This window comes from Nelumbo lutea, chromosome 4, assembly GCF_056320005.1.
Source record: "Nelumbo lutea isolate HS-2025 chromosome 4, American lotus-T2T, whole genome shotgun sequence".
Taxonomy (NCBI): domain Eukaryota; kingdom Viridiplantae; phylum Streptophyta; class Magnoliopsida; order Proteales; family Nelumbonaceae; genus Nelumbo; species Nelumbo lutea.
In genome coordinates this window covers 68,032,756-68,059,593 of record NC_142687.1, presented here as the reverse complement: position 1 = coordinate 68,059,593, position 26,838 = coordinate 68,032,756, and the positions used below count along the sequence as shown (strand labels likewise).

The 26,838-nt window shown below is 37.1% G+C and overlaps 2 protein-coding genes and 1 long non-coding RNA gene across 5 annotated transcripts in view; all 3 read left to right on the top strand.

Annotated features, from left to right (window-relative positions):
• Positions 1-359: 359 nt before the first annotated feature.
• On the top strand, positions 360-13,745 carry LOC148860969 (Sec23/Sec24 protein transport family protein). The gene is made up of 5 exons (XM_088986136.1): positions 360-1,777; positions 1,995-3,815; positions 12,730-12,846; positions 12,955-13,026; positions 13,228-13,745. The coding sequence occupies exons 1-5, from the start codon at positions 1,304-1,306 to the stop codon at positions 13,363-13,365; spliced, it is 2,622 nt and encodes an 873-aa protein (XP_088842262.1). The 5' UTR covers positions 360-1,303; the 3' UTR covers positions 13,366-13,745.
• Positions 13,746-15,162: 1,417 nt separating this feature from the next.
• On the top strand, positions 15,163-15,989 carry LOC148860968 (uncharacterized). Its single transcript, XR_016094852.1, has 2 exons — positions 15,163-15,402; positions 15,471-15,989. It is a non-coding gene; the product is annotated as an uncharacterized LOC148860968 (long non-coding RNA).
• A 7,674-nt stretch (positions 15,990-23,663) lies between these two features.
• AGY1 (Albino or Glassy Yellow 1) overlaps positions 23,664-26,838 on the top strand; it is a 30,528-nt gene continuing 27,353 nt past the window's right edge. The window contains exon 1 of one of the 3 annotated variants that reach the window (XM_088985917.1): positions 23,664-24,464. In XM_088985917.1, the coding sequence (XP_088842043.1) occupies positions 24,051-24,464 (414 nt within the window). In that variant the 5' untranslated portion in view covers positions 23,664-24,050. The remainder of the gene's footprint in view (positions 24,465-26,838) is intronic. The other 2 variants (XM_088985918.1, XM_088985919.1) reach the window with 2 other exon arrangements.

Below are 26,838 nucleotides of genomic sequence, written 5' to 3'. Positions count from 1 at the left end.
AGCTCAAACCGTGTTCAAGCTACCTAAGGGCTAGGCCTAGGCCCGATTCAAAAAATAAAAAAATCCAATTTCTTAGACCTAAGTCCAGCCTGAGGACAAAACTCCAAGCCTAGCCTTTATAAAATTTCGGGCTGGACCGGTTCGGACTCAGATCGGGCCCGCCCAAGTTGCACCCGTAGTTTTGATATAGCAAATTTTTTTGGCAAGATACCCCCAAGAGGAAAGAAATCAGGAAAATAGAAAAGGAAAAAAAGAGAAGAAGTCGGAAATAGAATCATAAATCCTTTGTTTGGGAACGTGACACGCGGGGGTCAAAATGATGAAATCGTAATAAAAGAAGGTGTATTTTCCCACGGACTGTAAAAAGTTGCCATTTGCCATCCATTCAGCCAATGCCGCGGTTCCCTTCTCAAAAGACCACGTCACCACCAAGAGCAAGGAGGGGAAGGGAGCTCCGATACACAAAACAAAGGGAAGAGAAGATCAAACTGAAATCTCCTTCTGTGAGTTATGTTGTCGATACTTCTTCATCCTTAATTAAATCTCGTTAGCCCCCGCAGGTACGCGATTTCCGGTGGTCGTAATTGGAATTGCCATTTACTTGTTGAGTTTTATGTACTATATCCATCACCAGAGAAATAGCGAATTAAGCTTCGATCAGGCCGCAAAGCCCTAGATCCTCTTTCCCCATCAGGCTCCAATCTAACGGCTGATTTCCATTTCTTTGCTCAATTGCGTTTCTGTCGCAAAACCCTATTTATCTGGAACCTTGAGTGCTTCTTGCCTGCAGATTCATGAGTCTTGTCAATATTTTCTTTATCTGAAATTTTCTGGTCAAGACCCATTTATCTTTTTTTTTATTGAAGTTAATTTCGGAGGGTGAAAATTCCAATCTTTCGGGGTTCTCCATCAACTCTGTAGCTGTACTTGGACAATGGTGAGCTGGGTTTCAATCAAGACCTGTTCTTTTGTTTGGATCCGACTTTGGAATTAGGGTTTTTCGTCGTAGGGTTTTAGATTGGGTTCTAATCCGATTAATGGCCTGCAGTAGTATCTTTTACTTTTCCCGTGATAATCCGAAGGATAACATTATACGCTGGAATTAGTTTAAGGCTTAGAAAACTGCTTATATAAATTCCTCGGAGCTTCAGGAGTGGTTTAGATGATCAGTTGTTGAAATTCCTGTTTTGAATTATTTTATTCAGCAATTCATCCATCAAACGCCTGACTCGCCCACAAATTCAAAGGCTTTATTTCATATCTGCTTATCTGAATTTGAAAATTGGGACAAATTTGAACGCAAATGGCTACTCCACCACCACCTCCCCTTGGTTATACCGTTACTGTTTCCCCTCCTCACCCGAACACACCTACACCTCGCCCCGAGAAAAGACCGACCCCCCCTCCCTTCTCATCTCCTGTTGCACCCAGGTTTTCACCGCAAATATCACACCAAGATGGGCTTCCTTCCTCATCAAGCAAGACGTCTAGTATTCCATCGCCAGCAAATGGAATTAAAACAGGAAGTCCTGTTCCTCAGTTTAGCACGCCTCCTGGTCCTCCTGTGTTCTCATCGCCACTCCAGCCTGCAGCTGTTCCTTTCCGGGCATCTCCTGCATCTCCTCAGCCGGTTGCATTTTCTTCAGGTTCCTCTCTGCCCACATCTTCTCCTCTTTATCGAAATGGGTCAGCTGAGTTGCAATCAGAAGCTTCTGATGTGGCTGAAGTGTCCATGCTCTCCAGGGAATCACCTTGTGTTCTATTCACTGCTCATAAGGTATTAATTTCTAGTTGTGTTCTCACTTATTATCAAAGGCTACTTTGCATGCTTAAATTTCAGGCATTTTGCCTTTGACATCATTTTCTATGGCTAGCAGTTTTGTTCTTCAAGAGCTTAGGATGCTTATAGTGTTCTCTATGCTTTGTTCATGGATTTAGAAGTTATCTGTTGCTCTTTGTCACATTTGTTTTTCTTTGTCAATTTTATTTTATAGGTTTTGAAACACAAAAAGCAGGCAAATGTCCCAAGCTTGGGATTTGGGGCGATAGTTTCTCCTGGAAGGGAGGTCTCACCAGGCCCACAAATAATACAACGTGATCCCCATCGCTGCCAAAATTGTGGGTCTTATGTTAATCTCTATTGCAACATTTTGCTGGGTTCAGGGCAGTGGCAGTGTGTAATCTGTGGGAAACTTAATGGAAGCGAGGGTGAATACATAGTTCCCAGCAAGGAAGACCTTTGTAACTTGCCAGAACTTTCATCTCCATTGGTTGATTATGTTCAAACTGGGAATAGAAGACCTGGTTTTATTCCTGTGTCTGACTCAAGGATGTCTGCACCCATTTTTCTTGCCATAGATGAGTGTCTAGATGAAGCGCATCTTCAGCATTTACAGAGTTCTTTACATGCTTTTGTCGATTCCCTCCCACCAACAACAAGAATTGGAATCATATCTTATGGTCGGACAGTGTCAATTTATGATTTCTCAGAGGGATCAACGGCATCAGCTGATGTGCTTCCTGGTAATAAATCACCAAGTCAGGAAGCATTGAAAACATTGATTTATGGAACTGGCATATACTTGTCACCTATCCATGCTTCATTGCCTGTTGCACACACCATCTTTTCATCTTTGAGACCATACAAACTAAATTTGCCTGAAGCAGCAAGAGACCGGTGTCTGGGTACAGCAGTAGAAATAGCTCTGGGAATAATTCAAGGGCCATCAGCTGAAACTTCTCGAGGAGTTGTTAAAAGGTCTGGAGGTAATTCAAGAATTATTGTATGTGCTGGTGGGCCCAATACTTATGGCCCTGGCTCGGTACCACATTCATTCAGTCATTCAAATTATCCTTACATGGAGAAAACAGCATTGAAGTGGATGGAGAGTCTAGGTCATGAGGCTCATCGACATGATACAGTCATTGATATCTTTTGTGCTGGAACATGCCCAGTAAGGGTTCCCGTCTTACAACCTCTTGCTAAAACATCCGGTGGTGTTCTGGTTCTTCATGATGATTTTGGGGAGGCTTTCGGTGTAAACTTACAACGAGCATCTACAAGGGCAGGGGGTTCCCATGGATTATTAGAGATACGCTGCTCTGATGATATTCTTATCACTCAAGTAATAGGGCCTGGTGAAGAGGCACCATCTGACACTCATGAAGCATTCAAAAGTGACACTTCTATCTCTATCCAAATGCCAAGTGTTGAAGAAACACAGAGCTTCTCCCTCTCCATGGAAACAAAAGCAGACATTAAAAGTGATTATGTTTATTTCCAGTTTTCATTTCAATTTTCAAACATTTATCAAGCTGACATTTCCAGAGTGATTACTGTCAGATTGCCGACTGTGGATAGTGTTTCAGCTTATCTTGAGAGTGTTCAAGATGAAGTAGCAGCAGGTCTTATTGCAAAGAGGACATTGTTACAAGCCAAGACAGCTTCTGATGCAATTGATATGCAAATGGTTATAGATGAAAGAGTTAAAGACATAGCCTTGAAATTTGGGTCCCAATTACCGAAATCAAAACTTTATCAGTTCCCCAAGGAGCTTTCCTCACTTCCAGAGAACTTGTTCCATCTCAGAAGGGGACCGCTTCTAGGAAATATTGTTGGCCATGAAGATGAGAGATCTGTTTTAAGGAATTTGTTTCTGAATGCATCATTTGATTTGTCACTTCGTATGGTGGCACCTCGTTGTCTAATGCATCGGGAAGGAGGCACTTTTGAGGAACTACCAGCATATGACCTGGCCATGCAGTCTGATGCAGCAGTTGTGCTTGACCATGGGACAGATGTTTTCATTTGGTTGGTATGGTTCTCAGCCTCCTCACATAACTAGATTGATACTTGGTATTTTTCTATTAAATTATTTTTATGTTTCTGATCAGTCTTCTCTTTATTATCCCCAACAAATGCACATACCAGAAAAATTGGAAACCTCTCCTTTTATCATTTTATTTTTTGTCTTGAACATTATGTAAGGGGACTGACGTGAGGTCTAGCTGTCCAACATGGATATGGTATGTCATGCACTGCACCGATTGGCCTATTGTGTAATTAAAGAGTTTACCTATCATTAGATGTGTAACATGGAATAGCATACATGTCATAAATCAATTATAAATCACAAGATTATTTATATTATGATATGGTTGATTGGTCTTTCTTGATGGAGGTGGTGTAAATGGAACTATGGTGGACCATTTCTATGCCCTTAGGAGAATTAGATAGGGGGACCCTCTCTCTTCTTTTCTCTTTACCTTCGATGTCCTGGGTAGGCTAATTGATAGGGAATCTCTAGGAATTTGGCGAGGAGGTGGAGAGTTGGTAGGGATAGGGTGTCAATTACCCACTTATAGTTTGCTGATGATAATGTGCTATTCTGTGAAGGAGACAATGTCAATTGGGTTATGAATTTTATATTGGTGGTCCAACTCTTTGAGCAAATGACAAACATGAAAGTTAATTTTGATAGGACTTGTGTGGCGGAGCTTAATATAGATGAGAGGGAGGTGTCAGAAAGTGTAGATATTTTGGGCTGTGCATTTTCTCAATGGCCAATGAATTATTTGGGACTATCTTAGGAGATAATCCAAGAAATAGCAGTTTTTGGAACCTTGTGATTGATAGATTCACCACGAGATTAGCCTCATAGAAGAAAAATTATCTCTCTTTGGGTGGTAGGATTACTCTAATCAAATCTACCTTGGCCAACCTGTCCATATATTTTCAATTTGTCTTTAAAACCCAGCAGAGGTGATCTGAATCTGAAGTTTGGAAAAGTTGATGAGGGACCTTTTTGTGGTTGTGGTTTAGGCATAGGATATATTAAAAAAATAAATGAGGCCCTTTTGGGGAAGTGGTTGTGGAGATTGACAGAGGACAAGGATAAGTTGTGGGCCAAGGTGATCTTAAGCATTCATGGGCTAGTGGATGATGGTTGAGACGCAGGAGTGTTGCCTAGGGCTACAAGAGCCTTTTCTTGGAAATCTATTTATGCCATTTGTCCCTCCTCGTCTTTCATTATGTATTGGAAACCTTGTTAAATTTTGGGAACATATCTGGGTGGGGAACTCACAACTAAAGGAACAATTTCCTTCTTTATCCCTTTCAGTATTTAAAAATGAGCCAATTTTTTTTTATCAGTAAAAGATGAGCCAATTTCTATTGGTTCCTTCTGACTCAGGCCTTGGGTTTGAGTGGGATTTGGGTTTTAGAAGGGGTTTCAAAGACTTTGTGTTAATTAATGTCATGTCTTTGGTTCGAACTTTGGAAGGGATAGTATTGGGTACTTCGAGGTTGAATAGCCGATTATAGACCTTCTCTTTATCTGGGGCTTTCTCTTGTGCATCTGTTTTCAATGCTCTAGTTCAACCCTCTTATAGCCTTGGGCAACTTTTTCCTGTCAATGAAGTTTGCGATAAATTGATCCCTCTTAGAATAGGAGCATTTTGTTGGGAAGCTTTCCTGCAAAGGTGCAACACTTGTGACTTGCTCCAAAGAAAAAGACCTAACTAGTGCTTACTCCTCATTGATGCATCCTTTGTAAGGCTAATGGCGAGACTTTCTATCACTTGTTAATCTCTTGCCCCTTTGTTTCATTTGTTTGGGTCCGGTTTCTCTCTTTGTTTGGTTGCAGGTGGACTCTTCCACCAAATGTTCAAAGCTTGTTTGCTTCTTCATCTAATAGGTGGCCAAAGAAGAGGGGAAAAGTTTCATGGAGATGTGCAAGAGCTGTCAACCTAAGGATAAAGGAGCAAAGATGCTTTAATAGAAGTTTATATATATATATATATATATATATATATATATATATATATATCTTCTGAAGGGCTACATAACGGGGGGTAGCCCATTCCCCAACCCAGGTGTAGGCGGGATTCGATCCCAAGTCTCTGCTACGACCAGCAGAGACCTTACCAACCAGCTGGTTGGCACCTTGTGATGCTTTAATAGAAGTTACCACTATTAGAATGGTACAACGGGTGAAGTCTATGGTTTTATTTGAGGATATCTCTATACTCTATAGATGTTTTGATTAGTAATTGGAAGGAAGTGGCTAATTCAGCCCCTAACACATCTTGGTCTCCACCAACTAATGACTTCACTAAGCTAAATTTTGATAGTAGTGAAGGAAACCCAGGTTCTTCAGGAATAGGAGTTTTCAGCAACGAGGAAGGGAAAATTATTGCATTATATTCAGGCTCTATTGGAATAGGTGACTCACTCAGAGCAGAAGTGTTAGCAGCATTGGAAGGCATACAAAGTGCAAAGGGTGGGAAGGGATAGTTTGTTCTGGGCAATGTTGTAACCCTAAGTGGTCTCTTTGGGGCTGTTCTTGTATTGTATCTTTTCTAGTGTTCATTAATAAAATGTTTTTATGTTATTGATAAAAAAATGTCAAAAAATTAAAAAGTATACACTAAAAACTTATACATGCATGGCCTCCACAGCCCCGAAAAAGAACTTATACACAGATAGAGTGGAAGCCTCCCACAGAGGGTGTGGTATAGCTGAACCTTGATGGCAGCAGTCTAGGCAATCTAGGGCCTTCGGGCATAGGAGGGATCTTCAGAGATAAGGATAGAAACATCCTATCCCTATTCTCGGGGCCAATTGGAGTTGGAGATTCAACAAGGGCTGAGATACTGGCTGTGGTGCAAGGAATACAAGCTGCAAACCAAATAGGAGTGGAAAATCTGATAGTTGAGGGAGATTCTAAGGTGGTAGTAGGTTGGTTGTCGAGTCCAGAAACAGTTCTTCTTGGAGGAAGCAGGATCTCTATCTAGGGAGGAGTGAGTGGAAAGAGAAAGGTTGGAATTTGAATTGAAAAGCTCAATACGTAGAGAAGGGGTGAGCTGGAGACAAGAGTCCAAAATGACAGCTGAAATTAGGCGACAAAAACACAGCCTTCTTTCATGCCTATGCTAGTGCTAGGAGGAGGAATTTCATTTCAAGAATTCAGGTGGGGGGGGGGGGAGATGGTGGAGGCCTGGAATGAAATTCAGGAGAAGGTGGTTGGTTTTTATAAGAGTTTATACACCTCAAGAATTTGGAGCTGGATGTCTCTAGGGGAGATGGCTCCCAAGAAGTTGGGTGAAGCTTCAACAACTTGGATTGAAATGGAATTCGGGCTGAAGGAGATCAAAGAAGCCTTAAAAGACATAAATGGGGATAAAGCCCTGGGTCCAGATCACTTTGACTTAGCTTTTATTAATGCATGTTGGAATACTTTGGAAAGAGATTTTGGTTTGATGTTTAAGAATTCCATAGGGAGAGGAATTTGGAGAAGATGGCGAATGCTACTTTCATTTCTTTGATCCCAAAAAAGGAGGGAGTAGTGGAATTGAAGGATTTTAGACCAAAGAGCTTAATAAGCAATCCATACAAGCTGTTGGTTAAAGTATTATCAAAGAGATTGAGGAAAGTTCTGCATAAGGTTGCCGAGAATCTCAAATGGCTTTTGTGGAAGGAAGGCAGATTTTGGACAGTCTTAGTGGCAAGTGAATGCATTGATTCCAGGTCTGGTGTGTAAGATTGATACTGAGAAAGCTTCTAATCACATTGAGTGAGGTTCCTTAGAAGAAATTCAAAGATAAATGGGTTTTGGTGAAAAATGGAGAACTTGGATGTATGCTTGTATGTCTACAATTTCTTTTTCTATCCTTATAAATGGTTTATCCAGGGAGTTTTTTCAAGCATCTAGGGGTTTGAGACAAGGAGATCCAATATCTTCTATGCTATTTGTCTTGGTCATGGAGGTATTGGACCTTCTTTTGATGAGGAGCGGACAAAGGGGTTTAATTGAGGATTTTAAGGCAGGAAGGGATAGTCCATGTATCTCAGCATCTGCAGTATGCAGACGATACTTTCATTTGTTCTGGATGCCTTGGTTGAACAAGTGTTAAATTTGAGGGCAGTCTTGGCAAATTTTGAATTGTTAACAGGCTTGAAGGTTAACCTCTCAGAGAGTGTATTGATTGGAGTTGGAGATATTGAAAGGGAAGTTCTGTTGGATTGTGCAGATTTGGGTATCCCAATGGGGGTGGGGCTCAAATTCAGGTGCTTGCGGAGACCAATTTTGGAGAGGGTTGAAAAAAGGCTGGGTTGGTGGGAAACAAAATATCTCTCATTGGGGGGGATATTACTTTAATTAAAAGTGTCTTTTCAAGTTTACCAACTTTTGTATGTCCTTGTTGAAGATCCCAACTCAAATGGCTGAAAGAATCAAGAAGGTACAGAGGGACTTCTTGTGGGAGGGTGTGGGTGGGGAGGGAGGGGAAAAGAAATTTCACTTGGTGAAATGAGATAAGATCTGTAAACTGAAGGAAAAGGGAGATTCAGGGCCTTAATGGGAATGTGGTTAGGGAGAGAGGAAGAATAATTGTGGTGGGGAAGTATGGGGTGGTAAGGTTTGGTTGGGAACCTAGAGAGGTGAGGTCTTCATTAGTGTTTTAAAAGCACAAGGCGCAAAAAAAGGTGCAGGGGTCAATTTGCGTCCGAGGCGTGCGCCTTTCTGAAGCAAGGCGCAAAAATAAAAAATAAAAAAAGAAAATTCAAAAAATATTAAACATATTAGTAAAAAATATAAACTTAAATTTTAAAATAAATGTTTTTAAAAAGTAAAAAACCTATTATCTAAAATTAAAATACGTAAACATAACATGTAAAGCATATTCAAATTAGAATTTAAAAATAAAATCAAACATATAAAACATTTTCAAGCACGTAAAACCCACAATCTCTTTTTTTTCCTCAATTGCATTACTTCAAGTAGCTAATGTGATGTAAAACATATTACATTCCTGATTCTACAAGCCACCTTTGTGCCATGCCCCTTGAGGCAAGCCCAAACAAGTCCATGTTAGGGTCTTAAATTCTTAGTTTGCACTCCGAGAACCCCCTATTTGGTAATGTTGTGCATTCATTCATCCTAATAAAATATCTTCTTAAAAAGCAATTAAAAGTATAAAATCATTATTTTTTGTATGAGAACTAAGAATTTAAGACCCTAACATGGACTTGTTTGAGCTTGCCTCGACGGGCGTGGCACATGGGTCTGGGGGCGGAGCCCCTGGCCCCCCGCCCCAACCACTAGGTTCAAAAAAAGCAAAAAAGTGTCAAATTTTTAAAAGGTGCATGCCTGGGCTGAGGCGCAGGGCGCATCAGGCGCACCAGGCATGCGCCTTTTGAAAGGGCTGCGCCTAGGACCTAGGCAAGGTGCATACCCTAAAATGCGCCTCGCTTGTGTACCTAGGTGCACCTCAGGCGTGCCTTTTAAATCACTGGTCATCATATGGGGCGAGTGTGTGGAAAGGGATTATGAGATTTAATAGGGAGTTCAGAAGTCTAACAAGTTTTTCAGTAGGAGATGGCTCAAGAATTAGGTTTTGGGAGGATGATTGGAGTGGGATCGGTAAGCTGAATGAGTTATGTCCAAGACTGTATAGATTGGCTGAGGCTGAAGTTACTATTAGCTGCTGCTATGAAAAGAAGGGGAGATCAATTGATATGGAGCCCGGAATTCAGGAGACTTCTGCTGGATAGAGAGGTGGAAGAATGCATTTCTCTGTTGAGGAAGTTAGAGGCTGTGAAAATTTCTTCTCAGCTGAGGGATGAACTGTGGTGGAAAGAGTGCTCAAATGGAAAATTCACTGTGAAATCTTGTTATTTAGCTCTCAGCAGAATCAATTCAGATTCAAGCTAATTAGGTGTGTAGGGAAACCCGGTATCCCCAAGGGTTGAAGCTTTCATGTGTCTGGTGGCTATGGACAGCATCGTGACTGTGGATCACTTGAAATCAAGAGGTCTCAGTATCGCTAACAGGTGCTATTTATGTAAAGAGCAGGAGGAGAATGTCAGCCATTTATTTTTCTGTTGCAAGATTGCTGGTTTCTGTGGAGATTGTTCACCGTTATGTTTGGGGTATCTGATTTCCATCCAAATTCAGCTGCAGAAATTTTTTCTTCATGGCCAAAGTTAAGAGGTAACAAGAAGGCGAAGGTGGTTTGTAGCTGCATTCCTTTTGCAATCTATTGGAATATTTGGAAGGGGAGGAGTAGAAGAATTTTTTATGACAAATCCTGTAGTTTGGATAGGATAGTAGCTGCTGTTAGCAAATTGGTGGTTGATTGGGTTATGGTGCATCCAGAATTCAGACAAATTGACAAGAGGACCTGGGGGAAAAGCTAGGGGAAGTTTTGGGTTTTTCAAATCTATAGTTTGGAAAATTTATTTTGAGTTTTGGCAACTTCCTTTTTCTGTTGTAAGCGGGTGATGACTTGTCACAATCAGATTGTATTGTTCTTTTATTTTAATGAAAATTTTATTTTCCCTATCAAAAATAATTATTAGTGTTTATTTTTTTATCAGCAACTGTGAATTTTCATTAGATTAGAAAAATGATATAGTACAGTTAGTAAAAAACATGGAAAAGACTGTGAGAGATAAAGCAATTATTAGTGCTTAAATCATTTCTTACTACTACCCATGTCTTTTTTGGTCTACCCCAAGCTCTTTTAGCCCCTTCAATGTGACAATGTGTAATAAATCACTTCTTCTAACTGGCGCAGTTGGTGGTCTTCTACGCATGTGCCCAAGCCATCTTTGTCTACTCTCATTTTATCACATATTGGAGCTACTCCTAGGTTCCTACAGATGACTTCATTCCTAATCCTATCCTTTCTAGTTTTTCCATTCATCCATGTTAGCATTCACATAATACAACAGAGTGATATAATTTTTTATCCATGTCTACCACATATGTACATAATACAAATATACAACAGAGTGTTCATTAGAATGTAAGATATAATTTTTACTTGAAGGTCCATTAACCTACATATAATGGCTCTTTAACCTATGATAGAAAATCAAGTCATAAGATTTATAAATAGGTCTTAAATTACCTAAATAAACCTCATCCTATTAAGAGTTTTAAAGCAAGTACCCCTTGGAAAAAAATATTTAAAAGTAAAGAAATGCCAAAGTAGAGAATTAGGTCTCAATTAAATTGATATGAATCACATGAACTGGATTCAGACATAAGATCCATGAAACCTTTGGGATTCATGATTTTCTTGGTTAACTAGGGATCCATGATTTGAATCATAAATTGTGAGATGTTGACAACTATTTAGGGGACATAATTATGCCTATTGTTTCCTTTGATTTTGTCTTGGGTGGGTTTGGGGTGCAAACAAGGTTTAAAATTCTGATACATATCGGGCCGTATTGGTGGCTTCCTGACATGCCCCTACAGGGGGTGTTTTGAGGTCTGACCTGGTTCAGGGGGTAGATGAGCCTTAAACTGATCCTTCTGAACCAGTTTGAAAGAAAAACTAAAAAAATAAAAAATAAAAGACGAGCCAAGATACAGGCCAGTACACCCCTATTGGCCTATCAGCCTGTATCGAAAATTTGAACCTTGGGTGCAGATAGGAGGTGGTGTCTTTTGCCCTTGGTGCTGGGCATGGTGGGATATAGTTGGTATGTGTTCCTGTTGCCTGTGTTCCATTAAACTCAACTGAACTCAACGAAGCCTTAATCCAATTATATGGAGTCAGTTAATGGGAGCCTAAGTTGCTAAACAATCTTACCTATGTGCATTGGTGATTGAAGGGGACTTAGCTAACTGGAAGTGGTCAGTGGTGGCTAGCACACTCATAAATGTGATTTGGGATATGATGATTGAGATAAGATTATCACACAGCTGATTGTCTAGCTAACTAGGGGATAGAAAGGGCATTTTTTGTGCAACGATAGCTCTATACCCTTATGTTTTTTTTCATTGGCAACAGGTACAGATGCTTGTCTATATTTTGTGCATAGATTACATCCTTTCATCTGCTTTCCTTTTTTTTTTAATATATATATATATATATATATTCCTCAAAAATGTTTTTTCTATCTATCAAAAGAAAAAAAAAATGAAAAAGATTTTTGGGGTGAAGTTGTACTTGTGCTATTGGCATCCCTAGTGGAAGCCTCAATTGCTGAATAATGTTGCCTATGTGAATTAATGATTGTAGGGGACTTGGCTAATGGGAAGTGGTTTGTCAAGGTAACACATCTCCTAAATGAGATTTGAGAAATGATAATTCAGATAAGATGGATTTTAGAGAACTTAACCACACACTTGATGGTCTGGATAGCTAGGGGATAGGAAGGGCTTCTTTGTGTAGCTACAGTTCCATGCCCTTACATATTTTTCCATTGTAATGGGTGAAGTTTCTTTTCCATATTTGGTGCGTAGCTGTACATCATTTCATATACTCTCCTTTTTTGTTATATAATACAATCATATTACTTTTCTTAAAAAAATATTTTTACTATTGGTAGAAAAAGGTGAGCGCATGCCTGTTTAATCAGCATATCTATACAAGGAATGAAGTCTCTAGTCAAAGCATCAAAAGTATTGGTGTAGCTAGCACAAGAAAAGACTGTTTGTGGTTTAAATACTTTGAGGGAAGACGACCAATGGAATGAGGAGGATAATGCTCATAAGTATTGCCTTGGGGCTACCACCTCTTCCTCCTCTTTATCTAAAAGTCCTCTGGTTTCTCATTACTTCCATATCATTTATACCACCACAAGAGGACCACATCCATATGGAAGTAATATTTCTATAGAATTTGACAATATAAGTTATCCAGATCTGAGCATTGGCAATATTTTCTATGAATTTTGCACAAATATTTCTACACTGTTGGGTTTGCATTCAGGGTGCAGAACTAGCAGCTCAGGAAGGGAGAAGTGCAGCTGCTTTAGCAGCTTGCAGAACACTGGCAGAAGAGCTCACTGAATTGCGGTTTCCAGCTCCTCGAATCCTCGCTTTCAAAGTTTGTTTTCTTTTTCATTTCATTCTTTCCCTTGCTCATTTATTTATTTGTTTGTTCTATATTTCATTTAAAAACAAGTAAAATATCCTTTTTTTGGATCCACTATAGGAGGGAAGTTCTCAGGCTCGATACTTTGTTTCTCGGTTAATACCAGCACACAAAGATCCTCCTTATGAGCAGGTATTTGGAGGTTCTTATTGTTTTTGTTTTTGGAGGGTTGATCCTTATGCATCTATTCTAGTTCATGGTAGTTAATTAACGTATGTTCTGCAGTCTTTTAGTGGCCAAGGCCTACATAAACCTTGCTAATTAAGATGAAAATGTTCGGATTAAACAATAATCATGGGGAATTTAACTTGAATATTTTTTCATTAAATGCAGGAGGCAAGGTTTCCCCAGCTTCGATCTTTAACAGCAGACCAGAGGGCTAAGCTCAAAAGTAGTTTTCTTCACTTTGATGATCCAAGCTTCTGTGAATGGATGCGCAGCTTAAAACTGGTGCCTCCTGAACCGAGATAGCTAATATGACAAGGTGGTTTTTTTTGGGACTTTCTCCAAAGAGGAAATGACTTGAATTGCATCCGAGAACTGCTATTGGATATCTCCGTCTTGGATCGTTTCTGAGAGTCTAATTCACAGGATGCTTTGTGTAGGAATGGTGACCCAAGGACTAAACCATTCTGATGCAAGGGTTGGAGATTTGGTATTGACTTCTATATTTACTGTAGCTTTTCTCAAAATTGGTCTATTTTTGTTTTACTTCAATTCGGTTTCTCATTTTGGAATGCTACAGAAGAGCGCAATAAAATGTCATTTCTTAATACAGATTTTTGTAAAGCAAGGATATTGTCGTCGTGTCAATTCTTTTCCTTCCTAAAAATGTTTATTCTTTGATGGCAGACTTTTTTTTTTTCTTTATAAGATACCGTCTCCTGTAATCATGCCAAAGCTTCTCCCTCTTATTCTTTTTTCCTTCCCCCTTTTGGTTAGCTGGCCGGTTGGAGGCGAGAATTGTGTGGCATTAATAAAGTTTAAAACTTCAGTCTTGACTTGGAGTTAGCAACGCAGAATGTGGTTACAGAGGCATGATGGCAATGCTGCTTTAATGTCACCCCAAAATCCTATTAGTCCATCCTACTCTATTCATGCAAACGTCCATTATCTAATTATGAGCTATAGGCTTAAAGTTTCAATATCATTGGCCAGTATTGGTTGATATTTATCGGGGTTTTTTGTATATAATCAACATGTGGCGTTAGGGGAATGGCCCTGCTTTGGTGCTACTGCATTCTCTCGTAGCTGTTTTTTTTTTTTTTGTCTCCTATTCTTTTGGATTATTAAACGGACAAGGTTTGATAGGTCGGTAGTTCCCATTTCCCAACTGTGGATTGGGAAATCTTCCAAAGTAAGAGAGATTTTTCCGATGCATAACACGTGGAGAACCAATCCGAATGATGCCTCTCCGAAAAGAGGCACAGGATCAAACCTAAAGAACCACAAGTTCTCTGTGGGGTCAATGGACCTTATGTGCACTTTCAAAAATTGGAGGTGTGGGGTCACACCTACAGGACTGCAAGCTCTCCTCAATATGGTTGGTAGACCTTAGGTGCACCTGTTATGTACTTTTTAATACCAAAAATAGTTTTGTCATGTATGTATTGGCTAGGAGTGGCAAATGGGTGGGTTGGATAAAGGTTGAATATCAATCCATCCATATTGATTCACCAATCCACCATCATCCATCATCAATGCTTGTTAAAGGGTCATAACCCACCCTAACCTTGACCCACCCATATTGATCTTTATCCACCTTCACCTATAAATTCATAAATGGGTTGGGTCAGCCTGTATGCCCAACATAATAACCTTTGAGAGAACCAACTCTCTCAAGGATATCACATGGCAGGAACGGGTTGAGTCAGTCCATATACCCAAAAATAACATTTTTGGGTGAATCACCTCTTAAGACTATCACACGGTGAAAACGGATCGGGATGACCCATATATCCAAAAAATAAAATTTTTTGAGAGAATAATCTCTACCAAGGCTATTGTGTAGGGGTGCAAAGGGACTAGATCATGATCTGATCCGATCCCATCTGATATATATTGTATATTTATAAATAGGATAAATTTCTTAAACTACCTTTATGGTTTAGTTAATTAATTAAGTATACCATTACTGTTTGAAAATTGACTAACGTTACCCCTAATGTTTTTGGCAATTGACTAATACTTCCCTTACCATTAGTATCTCTTAATATTCCTATTTTTTGTAATCTGTATAAGGGGTTATGTTAGTTGGGGTTTTTCGGTGAGCAAGGGCGGAGGTGGAAAGGGCGAATGAAGAGGAAAAGGGGACGGAGGAAGAAATCACCGCTGCTGTTGGAAGTTGTAGCGGCAGCGGTGATTTTGGTAGATCCATTTCTGAGTGATTCTTCTCAGGTTCCCTCTGTTCAGTCTTACTCTTTTGTAAAGTTCTTGTTGCATTTAGAGGCGCTCCTTTTCTTGTCCGGGTAGAGCAAACACTTATTTCCTCAACTTATTGTCGACAAGGTAAAATTCCACTTCTTTGTTCCAATTCATCTTTCTTTCAACAGCGACTGATGTGTTTTCTTTCTCAGTTCCCCCCTTCTTTGATTTTCTTTCTCCTTGTGTGCATTTCCATGAACTTTGAAGTGGTAAGACGATCCAGGGAGCCTCTAGGAAGTATCCCCTTAGTGCATCGATCATGATTAGATCCCACTCCTTGTCGTAGTGTTCTTCGGAAAAGCCAGTAAGCACTAGTTTGCAATGGTGGTTTCATCGGAGGAAGGCTTTAGCTGGTAAGCAACTGGATGGCGAGGTTGTAGATCTCGTCAGGAAATGATGTCGAGCTAGCGGCGTGGTGTGAAGGGGTTTTTAGTTGTGATGAAGGCTATGTTGCGCCCCTATGACTGTGAAGGGGTTTTTGGTTGTGATGAAGGCTATGTTACACCCCTGTTGTTCTGAAGGGTTTTTTGGCATGGTGTCTCTGTTGTTGATTGTAACAGTAGAGGCTGATAGTGGGAATCTAATGTGGTTCAAATGGATTGTTGGCTTTTGGTCGGAATCTGATTGGAGAAATCTGACTATAAAATCCAAAACTGTGAATTACCACTAAAACAAATGCTGGGTTGTTGGGAGTTGTGTGTTGAGGGTTTTCATTGCAGATTGGCAGAGTCGAGCTTCTGGGTTTTCATGGGCAGATTGGCAAAGAAAAACCGATTTTTCTTCAAAGGGTTAATCATCGTTTTCTTCATCTTCCTCGGTCTGTCTTCATCACCCAAATCCCTCTCACCTTTGTTTCATCCGATCTCTTTCTCTCTCCACTGGCGATGTCCAGAGTTCCTCTGTCTTTCTCTATTAGCAACCCATTTTTTTCTATTCATCTTCTTCCTGCTCTCAACATCGAACAACAACAACGATTTTCTCCCCCTTCCAACCTCGTCTCTATTTAAATCATTCCTTTCATCTTGCTTTGTTTCCATTTATTTCCCACATAGAAAGCTTAAGTTTTTTGGTTATGCTACAATTTTTCTAGATATCTCTTGCTTATATGCGCAACGCAAAAAGCTCCTTATAGGGGAGGAAGTCCTGTCTTGAATTACACTATGTTTTCGATAATGGCATCGTGATCTTCAATTTTCTTTTGACGTGAGACGAGTCCAATTGAGTTGGAACTTTGTGCTAAACAGATGAAGGAATCTTTGATATGAACCATAAATAAACTCATCCGATGGCCTACCTTGACAATTCATTCCACTGGGGAGAATGATATTCTTCCTCTTCTTCTTCAACATCTTTCAAGCACAACTGATCACTGTTTTGTTAAAGAATTTCATATTTGTGGGTACCTAGGGAAGAGAAGATGAACAGTGTTTTTTTGGTTCTCTCGAAAATGAATTCGGAATGAGGGAGGGGTAGCATTGGGTTTTAAAATAATTTTAAACACCACGTGGTCTCAGATTATGATGGAATAATAACGGATGCTACAGGTAAGGGTTAAATTGCGAGAAACAATAGAGGTAGCGTTACTCAATTAACTAAATAATACACATATATTTATATATATGTTATATATTTATTTATAAATATATTTGTATAAATTTATTATATTATTTATTTTTTATAAATAATATGTATATATATGATGAAAATATTTAAAAAATACTTGTATATTTTGTTTTTAATTTATTTAAATTAGTATATTTTAATTTTCTTTTAATAATTTATTAATTAAAAAACAAGTCAGATCAGATCAGATCTGAAGATCCAACTTATCGATAAGATTCAAGTTCAAATAGAGTCCTATCAGATCGGATCTGACATGAATAGTGTTAGATCAAATTCGAATCCAATCCGACCTGTTGGCGTCCCTAGTACCCAATGGAAGAAATGGGTCAGGTTGATCCGTATATACAAAAATAAAAGAATTATGTTGAAAAATATCAAAAACTTTGTAGAAAATGCAAAAAATACCAAAAAAATTGCAAAATGTAGAAAAAATACCAAAAATTGTAAAACTTTTGTAGAAAAAATCAGAAAAATGCATAAATATCAAGAAATTGCATAAATGCATGAAAACAACAAAAAATGCAAAAAAATCAGAAAACTCATAAAAGTACAGAATAATAACAGAAATTTTGCAAAAATACAGAAAATACAAAAAATTCAAAAAGTTGTAGAAAATACAAAAAATGCATAACTTTTGCAGAAAAATTGCAAAAAATATCAGAAAATGCATAAATTATGCAGAAAACACCAAAAAATTACAAAAAATGCAGAAAATAACAAAAAATGGAGAAAATGCAAAAAAAAAAAAAGACAATTGTAGAAATAATCCAGAAAATACTAGAAAATAGAAGAAAATGCAGGAAAATAGCAGAAAATGTAGAAAATACCAAAAATTGACAAAATGTAGAAAATACCAAAAAATTATAGAAAATGCAGAAAATAGCAAAAAAATGCACAACTTTTGCAGAAAAAATCAGAAAAATGCAAAAAACCAAAAATTGTAGAAAACACATGAAAACACCAGAAAATATGAAAACATACCATAAAAGCATAGCAGAAAATGGTAGGAGGAAGCCTCAACCTTTACTTAAAATCCCTTGACCTAAACAGATACTTTTAAATTATTGAAACCAAGTACTAAAGTATTGATATCGGGTATCGTATTAGATTACATGGATATGGATACGTTTTGGAAATGCATGGGTACAGACAAAAATATGGAAATGTATGGATATGATAGAGAAATACATACAAATTTTATAAATATATTAGTAACACTAAATTTAAAATCAGAATAATCACAAAATAGTATATAAATACATAGAAAATGTAAATTTTAATGATATATATGAAGAAATATATTACAATTAATATACTGGTATGCGTGAATATCATATAATTTTAGTTATAATGAATCAATCAAGAGTCCAAGACACTAAACATATGCACCTATTATATTTTAATCATTATATCAATTATTAATTTATTTTACTATTTTAAATTTTAAAATTAACAAAAAATCAACTCAAATTAAAATATTAATTAATAATTTGTAAAAGTATAATTTTAGCTTAGAGTATATCAAATTTGTTAAAATTTATAAGATACATATCATATACAAATTAATAGTTTTTAGTTACTAAAATAATTATTCCATTATTAGCTAAAGAATTTTCAATTTCTATAAAATGTTGTTAATTAACATGAATATAAAAATATTTACCAAAATACTTCAAAAAGTCATGATGAGTTTATTAATAACAATATTTATTAATTTTTGGTAATTTACTAGCCATAGTAATAAGAATATTTAATTTTTGGAGATTTACTAACTGTATTTATTACCTTTTGGAAATGACACTATTTAATACTCATCGGATGTTAGATTAAATATTAACTATATTTAACTATTTATTAATTAATATGATTTTTTAAATGAGAGAATGGATATAAATTGGGATGAGAGATTTTAATTAGGAATTTATTGGGGAATGGGGTAATATGATATGTTCCTAATGGCTTAAAGGAGATACCTTAGGAGATAGATTCTAGAAATATTTTTAGGTAGTTGGGTTGGGAATGGTGACATGGCTTAATGGGAGCAGTGGAAAGGGGAGAGGAGAGAGAGTCAAGGAGAATGCAGGGTGGGGATAATGGAGCAAGGAAAGGCATGCTGATGTGGATTATCTTGCTATAGATAGATAGATAGATAGATAGATAGATTCTATTTGTATAAATTTTTTGATATTAAAAATCATCTTTTTATATAAATGTAGATTTGATAGATTATTTATTCTATTAGTTTATAAAATATTATTTTTAAATTTTTAGCTAGAGTAGTTAAATATAAATATGTGTTTTTTGTTTAAATTGCATGTGAACACAAAAGTTAATAAAATCTATTTTATTTAACTTTTAATCACAAAAATGAAATATGGCTTGGAATTGGAGCAAGTTGCGGACGCGTGAGGTGGTTTGAGTTCGAGTCACCTCAAATGTATTTTTATGAGGCTTGGTGAAATTGTCGACACAATCCATCTTGACCCTCTCGACCTAACCCATCTTGACCCTAATGGGTACCCTCGACCCAACCCACCCTGATAGGCTGTCAATGGGTCGGGTCTACCCGATAAACCCAAGCTATCTAAACCGTAATTATCGGTTCTGGTTCTATGATTGATTCTGATGGGTCAGTTCTGGTTTTATTTTATGTGTCCTAATTAATATTGGTTGGAGAGTGGTTTTGACTGTCCCAAACCGATTATATATACATGTTTTAGAGTTATAGGTATGCCTAAAATTGTAATTTTACTTTTAACACCTAAAACCCTTGAGCTCAAAACCTTTTGACTTTACCCTTTTGTTTTGCTTTTGCCGCATGAGGCTTTAGCTTCTAAAGTTCTACTTTTTCTCTGAGAAAGTTTCTCATCACCGTCTCTGCGTATCACCGATTCTCGGTGACCACCGTCTCCTACACACCAAGCTTGACCATGGACAAAGAAAAAAAGATGGGGTAGAAGAGAAAAAGTTTATCATAGTTTAAATGCCACCCATGTGAACGTGGGACTGGAATACCAAATAAGTGGGCTTTAGCTTAATTGCTAGATATTGAATAAGGAGGTAGTCTGATTTCAAGATCACTCGATATAGGCAGGTTTGCTTAGTTTTTTCCCATTAGCTTCAATTTAATTGCTATTATTTTGTTTTAGAAAGGTTTAATTGAAATTATATAAGATTGTATGTTGTTTATAGATTGACTTTTAGCAAATTATATAAGTATAACTGGGTTTTTTTTTGACAAATATCCTACTGATATTCTATTCTGATAACAAGTTATTGAACAAAATGTTATTTTCTTATCAAACTAGCATCAAGTAAGTCCTTTTTTGATCTTGTATTCATTAGTAGTATTAATTAATTAATATATAGATTTTTATTAATATAGAATATTTTTATAAAAAATTATAAGTCTTACCATCTTAAGTATGGGTTTTTATTTAATCAGGTCCAATCGGGTTAGACCCGATTGTTCTGATTGGCCTGTTGGTTCAGTATCGGTTGTAAAATAATAGAACTGAACGGGTTTGGTTTGGTTTCGGTACTATCAGTTTTAGCAGTCGGTTCAAAGCGGTTCTACCCTGTCCCAGACCAGATAGGGGTGAATTCGAGTTGAGCTGAGCCAAATAGTATCAGGCTCGAACTCGGTTCGAGTAAAAAATGCATAAGCTCGAGCTTGATTTTGAGAAAAAATATTTTATAAAAATAAAAAATATATAAAAAAATTATTTTATATTTTAAAAATTAAGAATTATAATAAATAAGAGTTATAATATTTTTATTGTATATATTATTTTCTATAATTTTATTATATATATATTCAAGCCGGCTCACAAGCCTTACAAGCTGAGCTCTAGTAGGCTCGAACTCGACTCGTTTAATAATCGAGCTACTGTATTGGGCTCGAGCTCGAGCTCAATTGAAATCGAGCCGAGCCGAGCCGAGCTCGAGCAGCTCGTGGAAAGCTTGGCTCGTTGCCACCCCTAGGACTAGACTTGGACCCTTGACAACCCTACACCTTAACCATTTTCCATTGACTCTAATGGATTGCTCGACATATATTGACCCGCCAATAGAATAGATGAGTATGGATGAATTCCAAGGTGGGTGAATTGAATGGATCAAATAGGTTGGAGTCAAGATTACTGTGTTGGTTACATATCACTATATTGATGTGTATCAATGAGTATGGGTTGGTAGTACCATATAGGGAAAATTCCATATTAATACCTTGTACTTTGGTTATAGTGCCGTCAGTTAAGTAACATTTGAAAAGACACAAATACCCATCGAGTATCATCTAATTCTCTTTATCAACCATCCAAACATTGATAAAAAATGAATAGTCCCAAATCATTGCCTCTTATTTTCAAGAAAGTTGGGGTCACTATAATTCCTATTAAGAGGTAACCCCAAATTTATTGAATAGAAGAGGTATGGATTTGAGACTATTCATTTTTTACCAACATGTGGATTGTTGATAAAAAAAAAGATGAGACTCAAAGGACATTTATATCTTATCAAATTTCATTTAATGGCTGGTTAACAAATTTATTAACATCAATATGAATTGGCACATTTTGAAAGTTTGGATAGTGAATTGTTGTGTTTTAAATAAAAAGTAGAGGTACCTATCAAAAATTTTCCCTACCATTTATTAGTAAATATATTTATAAGTTTGGATTACCACACATCTAAATAAAAAGAAAACATGCAAACTATAGATCTATCAGAATTCTTTATAATAAGTTATACTTTATAATAAAATAATTCAAAATCTACATTATTAAAATCTTTAATATGATTGATAAATACATTTTATAAAATATAAAATATATAAACATCTTTTATATAAGGGAAATTGTCCAAAACCCACCATCACTTTTTATGAATTCTCTTAAACTCACCACAACTTTTCAAAACGTCCAAAACTCATCATGTTACTATCTTGATGTTAAACTAACTAATAGGAATTAACATATTACCATTTTACCCTTCATAGAAAAATATAAAATATATACTTATATATTTTAATATTTTAACTACAAAAACATGAAAAATTTTGAAAATATTCAAAAAATATTTTCAAATATAAAATACATAAAAACACAGAAATTACAAAAAATATAAAAAACTATAGAAATTGAAAATAAAATCAGAAAAATAAAAATTGTAGAAAAACACTTAAAATTATAGAAAAACATAGAAATTGCAAATAAATAACAAAAAATATAGAAAAATTTATAAATTGTAGAAAATAAAAAAAATGTAAAAAAAAAAACAGAAATGAGCAAAAAAATAGAAATTATAACAAAAGAAAATTGAAAAACAAAATGAAAATTTCTTTCATTAGAAATTATAACAAAATGAAGGAAAAACAAGAAAATTGAAAACTGAAAAAGACAAAAGAAACTCGTCAACACCAGATCGCCGTCGGTTTAAAACCTTGCAAATTGTTGCTCGGCTTAAGCTCTCTTCGGTCCAACAGCAGAAGCCATTGATGCGTAAGCAGCACCATTAGAGAGATTGACAATAGCGGAGTTCACGCCAATCTGGAATGGGATTTGACCTACGCTCACGCCAATCTCAATATTTCACTCAAAATCCAATCGCGAAGCCCGTTGATAGAAGAATGGAGGTCATCCACATCGAGAGGAAGGGGATGATGAATAGTCCCCTTTCACCGGCTATGGGATTCAGAGAGGGAAAATTGAAAAGGGCTCGAGAGACAGTAGTGGTCATCGTTGTTTCTACCCACGATTTTTTCAACCTGCAGGTCACCTCCTTGTATTGTTCATGATCTGAACTCACATATGAGATTGGTTCGTTTTTCTTGTGCAGTAGAGAAGAAGGCAAGCGGCGATTTCTTCAACCGCCGTTGCAAGCTCTCTCTCTTTTGATCTCCTCTATCACTGTTGAACCAGTAGTGACTTTAAATGCTCGAGACCCAACCAGTGGTGACCTGCAACAATTCTAGTAGTACGAGTAGAAGTCTCTGAAACGCCGTTCATCTTAAGATGTCTCCTTCGTCTCCATTTTTTTCCTAGACATTCCTCAAAACTCCCCCATGAAAAGAGAACAAAACTTGGTTTTTATGAATTTCTCAGTTTCCAACAACGAGGTTGAAGCTCGAGATCCAAATCGAATGTTATAAAATAGAAAGAGAGAACTGACGTAAAACTCTTTTAAGCAAAAATCATGAGATTCAAACCAATCGAAAAAATCATGAGCATTAGTTGAATAGAAGATGAACTAACCAATTTTGAAGCCGCTTGAGACAAAAAGGGAAAAACCTTATCAAATCTGGAAATTCAGAAAAGGATTTAAAGATTTTCAATAAAAAGGAATAAAAGAACCTTTTTGACCTAATTTTGTTGGATAACAAATGTAAGTTCAAGAGAAATTTAAATGAAGAATTCAACACACAAAAGAAAACAATTCGACTGAAGAGAGAATTTTGATCTAACCTTTTCCTCTAATTCACCATTAAGAAACATTAACGATGTATTGACGGAAAGTAATTTTTAAAAAATAGAACCGATTAATATGGGATTTGCCAGACGTTTTGAAAAGTTATGGTAAATTTAAGAGAATTAGTGGATTTTGGACAATTTACCTTTATATAATTGATTATATTATTAGTATTCATTTATTTACCATAATTGTAGGCATATAAATATACATGCCACTTCACTTTAAATATCCAAATCGTAATATCGTAGCTGGCTTTCGTCAGCATTGTAGGCTTGGCATATAGCATAGACATTGAGTTCGTAACAATTATACGTAAATTAAATAGATAATAGCTTCGTCCTCTGAGTGAGTGAGTGAGTCTGTGAGACTCGGGCGATACCATAGGTGAAGGCTGAAGGCGGGCCACCTTTACCCCGCTCGGTCCAGTCGCTCACCTTATCCTCTAAACTCCAAACTCTTCTGCTTTCCCTCCACAAATTGATCGCCAAACCTTGCAAGCAACGGCCGGAGAAGGATACAAAATGGGCAACAAGAAAATTTGAGTTTCGGGCCGTTTAAGCAAGTACCTCTCCAAATCTCTGCAACTGTTGCTCCCGTTCAATCTGTGTTTATTCATTTCTTAATTCCCACAAAAAATAATGGTGGCGTCTCCATTCCCGGCTCATGCTGTCAAGAACTGTCCATCTGCTTCAGTTTTTTCTTCCAAATTTCTACTTAGCCACTGCAATTACCATCCTAAATCCGAATTGGGTACCTCTTTTTTCGGAAGAGAGCCACGCCCGACGCGCGATTTCGGCCTCAAAACCTCTAAAGTTGGTGGTTTTAGAGAGCGTCGATTGCGTCCGATGGCGTCGTTGGGAGGTCTGCTCGGTGGCCTATTTAAGGGCACCGATACTGGGGAGGCTACAAGACAGCAGTATGCTGGAACTGTTAATTTAATTAATGGGTTGGAAGCGGAGATATCAGCGTTATCTGATTCGGAATTGAGAGAGAGAACTTCGATTCTAAAAGAACGAGCCCGCCAGGGTGATTCTTTGGATTCACTTCTGCCCGTAAGTTTTTAATGATATATTTCTTTTCCTGTTGCAGAATCATATTGCTTTCCATCGATAATTGTGTCTTCGTTTTCAATTCGATCATTCTTTCCTTTCGTTTCTGGTTCAATTTACTGGTGACGTTTATAATTAAACTCTTATAGTCTTTAATATTTTGGATTCTTATCAAATCACTGGAGAGCAATGCACAAACATAGGTGTCGCCCTCTTAACCTCTGATCTCTATGATTCAATTCCTTTCCATCTTAAGAGACTTCCATCACTTCCCAGTGTCATCTCTAGGATGCAAGAATTAATTTTTTCTTTATTTATTTATTTTTTTTGCAATGAACACAATTTTATTAGTTGCTTTTGCAATTTGATGATGGCTTTACTTGAGCTTGTTAGTTTAATACTTGCCAAATTTAATAACCAATAGGGGTTGGAAAGAGCGTAGGAGGGTTTCTAAAAATTAATAAATAAAGAAGGAGCAGGTCTGGTAGGGTGTAAGGGGGTTGGGAATATAGACTACAGGTCGGTTAGAGCTATGGAGGATCATAGTGATAAAAATAATAAGGAAGAATCTCTATCATTCGAAGATAACTGCATAAACTTAAGAGTAGCTATAAATAAAGAAAGAGGAAATAGGAATACCATAAGAGAATAAATGAGACTTAGAACTAGGGGAATTCATCTGCGGTGGAGAAAGGGTAAGACTCAAAAGATAAAAATAACTAAATTTGAGATTAAATAATAAAGATACACAAAAAGCACACAACAAATAGATAAAACACTTGTTGCAGAATAATGGTAGAGCAAGAGCCTAATGAAGATGGTGTTTGGTATCAATGTCATCTCTCCAAGGCATTTACTCCAGGTCAGCACCATGTAGGCATTTTCTCATATCCCCTATTTGGTTGAGCGTTTTTTAAGAATCGGGATTTGTTCTTCACACAGAGCGCTCCTCACACCAACCTCACAGCACTTTCAGCTCTGCGTTGGGAACATCTCCCACACTTGTATGTTGTCATTCATGGGAGATGTTCCCACTGCATGACTGCAATGTGCTGTGAGGTTGGTGTGAGGAGTGCTTTGTGAGGAGCAAATTTGATTTCATTTTTTAAGAGTTTTCCAACTGTTACAAGCAACAGATTCACCTCAGGTTATGTGCAAGCAGCTTTTTGAGAAAACATCAAAATGAAGCTTATTGTATTGGAGAAAATGTTTTCTCCTTTTTGCCTATGTGGTGCCTAATGGCACATGGCTGGCACCATATAATATTAAAAAAAGTGCACATAACCCGGAATACTTTATCATTTTCCAAGGCATTTCCATTGCCTGAGAAAGCAGCAATGGTACCAAACAAGCTTGAAGTCAACGTCATTAGGTTTCTCTAGGAGTCAACAGACTCGACACCTAGAGTTGAAGGATCCAACACCTTCTTGAGTTTGAAGTCAGCACCAGACATATTATTAGAGAAAACTCTTCATTCATTCAATTAACGTTCAAAGGAGTGTTTGCACGGGTTTATACAAGTTGGCAATAAATTTTTTGGGATTGCTGGTATAAGCTGTTGTGGGCCTTTGGATCAACTAAAAAATTTATCACACTTGGGCTTGGGCTTGTTATGGAATATTTTCAGGCCCATGAAATTGAGCCAGGTTGACATCAGATTTATCAAAATCTGAATACTAGCCTGTCATGAGAGCCATTGTGAGAAATGCATTTGACTTCCCTTCCTCTACTTTCGGTTCTGCATCATTTCAACTAGATATTATTAGCATTTTGTCATTCATCTAGTCCAGCCCTCCAGCTAGATGCATTTTCCTGACAGTCTATAGTGGTTGACTTCACCAAGCTCAACAACCATAAAAATTGTTGCTCTGTTGTTCTGTTGTCTGTAAATTAATATTAAAATTAACTGTTTTAGATAAGCAGAGAGTACTGTGCCCAGATAACCATCTTCTTGCAGCTAGTAGCAGCACAGTCTCTGTTGATGTGGTTTTTTTTAATAAATATTTGGTTTGATAAACTCAAACGCAACATAATAATAAGCTGATTCATGTTCCATTAGTCGAACATTTTCCTAGCATAGTCTGTGATTTTGTATTGTGGTCTAACCCAGGAATATGTGTGAACAAATATCTTCCTCCAATCTTTCATCTCACAAGGTGCTGATTAACCATTAATGCCCATTCAAATTTCTATAAAGTCTATGATTTATTTAAATCATATATTGACTGAAGGCTACATTTGGATTGCTGACAGATTTATTGCTTTTTGACGTCCACATTTATTTGACTAATGTCTCATTTTGGTTGTGCAAACTGCAAAGATCTAAGCAAGGCACATGGCAAGGTTCAAAAAAAAAAAAAATTGTCATGTGAATTTT

Excerpts from the sequence above, each read along its gene's own strand:
- LOC148860969 (XM_088986136.1), top strand. The coding sequence starts at position 1,304 with ATGGCTACTCCACCACCACCTCCCCTTGGTTATACCGTTACTGTTTCC. Across the intron at positions 1,778-1,994 it reads TTCTATTCACTGCTCATAAG|GTTTTGAAACACAAAAAGCA; the intron begins GTATTAATTTCT and ends TTTATTTTATAG. Across the intron at positions 13,027-13,227 it reads AAGATCCTCCTTATGAGCAG|GAGGCAAGGTTTCCCCAGCT; the intron begins GTATTTGGAGGT and ends CATTAAATGCAG.